Source organism: Phragmites australis, chromosome 16, assembly GCF_958298935.1.
Source record: "Phragmites australis chromosome 16, lpPhrAust1.1, whole genome shotgun sequence".
NCBI lineage: Eukaryota > Viridiplantae > Streptophyta > Magnoliopsida > Poales > Poaceae > Phragmites > Phragmites australis.
This window is the reverse complement of record NC_084936.1, coordinates 4,963,736-4,964,744: the sequence shown is the minus strand read 5'-3', so window position 1 is coordinate 4,964,744 and position 1,009 is coordinate 4,963,736. Positions and strand designations below refer to the sequence as shown.

The following is a 1,009-nucleotide window of genomic DNA, read 5'->3' as shown; positions in this document are numbered from 1 at the left end:
AACTTCTCGAATAAAGCCCTCCTTTAGGAGTTTGTCGACCTCCTCCTAGATGGCTTGTTTCCTATCCCCAGCATATCTTTGCTGCTTTTGCACCACAAGTTTGGCGTTGGATTTGATAGCTAGTCAATGCTTGATTACTCCCCTAGGGACCCTAGGCATATCAAATGGTTACCAAGCAAACACATCTTGGTTTGTTCGGAGGAAAGCAACGAGCTTGAGTTCCTATTTGGGGTCAAGACCAGCCCCAACCTTGACCGTCTTGGCTTGTTCAGATGGGTCGAGAGGCACTTCCTTAACACCACCATTAGTTCTTTTGTTCTTGGCACCGTCGTTGGCCTCTTTCTTTGTGGCATCAACGGACTGGGATGTGCTAGCAAGGCTTATGAGCTTGGAGTCACCGGAGGCTTGATGCTTCTAGCGCTTGGACTCCGCACCTTTTGAAGTAATTGACGATCGACCGAAGTGTTTGACCATATCCAGGCTCTGCTTGTCGCACTTGACTGTTGCTCGTTGATCTCCTTTGACAGCTATGACCCCTTTAGGGCCTGGGATCTTGAGTGTATGGTACGCATAATGCACGACAGTCATAACCTTGCCCAACATTGGGCGGCCTAGAATCACATTGTATGCCGTCTTGAAATGCACGACGTCGAAGGTGAGCTTCTCTGTGCAGAAGTTATCAGGCGTGCCAAATGTGACTGGCAACTCGATCTGGCCAAGGGGCATCATCGATGAATTGTGAATTATATCATGGAAAGGCTTGACTCCCTTCTTGAGCTTCGACCTCTCGATCCCCATCTTGTCTAAAAAAGTCTTGGTGAAGATGAGGTTAAGCGAACTACCCCCATCAACCAAGGTTCGAGAAACTTTGATATTGAGGATAGTTGGTTGTACCACGACTGGATATCGACCATGATGTGGGACCACGGCGTATGGTCGACTTGGTTGAAGGTAATCAAAATTTTCGACCACCTGAGGTACCGAGTAGGCCTGGTGAGAGCCAGGTTGA

The 1,009-nt window shown here is 48.5% G+C and overlaps 1 protein-coding gene across 1 annotated transcript; it reads right to left on the bottom strand.

The window, feature by feature from the left end:
- Nucleotides 1-414: 414 nt before the first annotated feature.
- On the bottom strand, nt 415-798 carry LOC133894995 (uncharacterized). The gene has a single exon (XM_062335216.1). It carries the CDS (start codon nt 796-798, stop codon nt 415-417), a length of 384 nt encoding a protein of 127 aa, XP_062191200.1.
- Nucleotides 799-1,009: the final 211 nt, after the last annotated feature.

What these genes read in the sequence shown, in the direction of transcription:
- LOC133894995 (XM_062335216.1), bottom strand. Translation starts at nt 798, where the DNA reads ATGGGGATCGAGAGGTCGAAGCTCAAGAAGGGAGTCAAGCCTTTCCAT.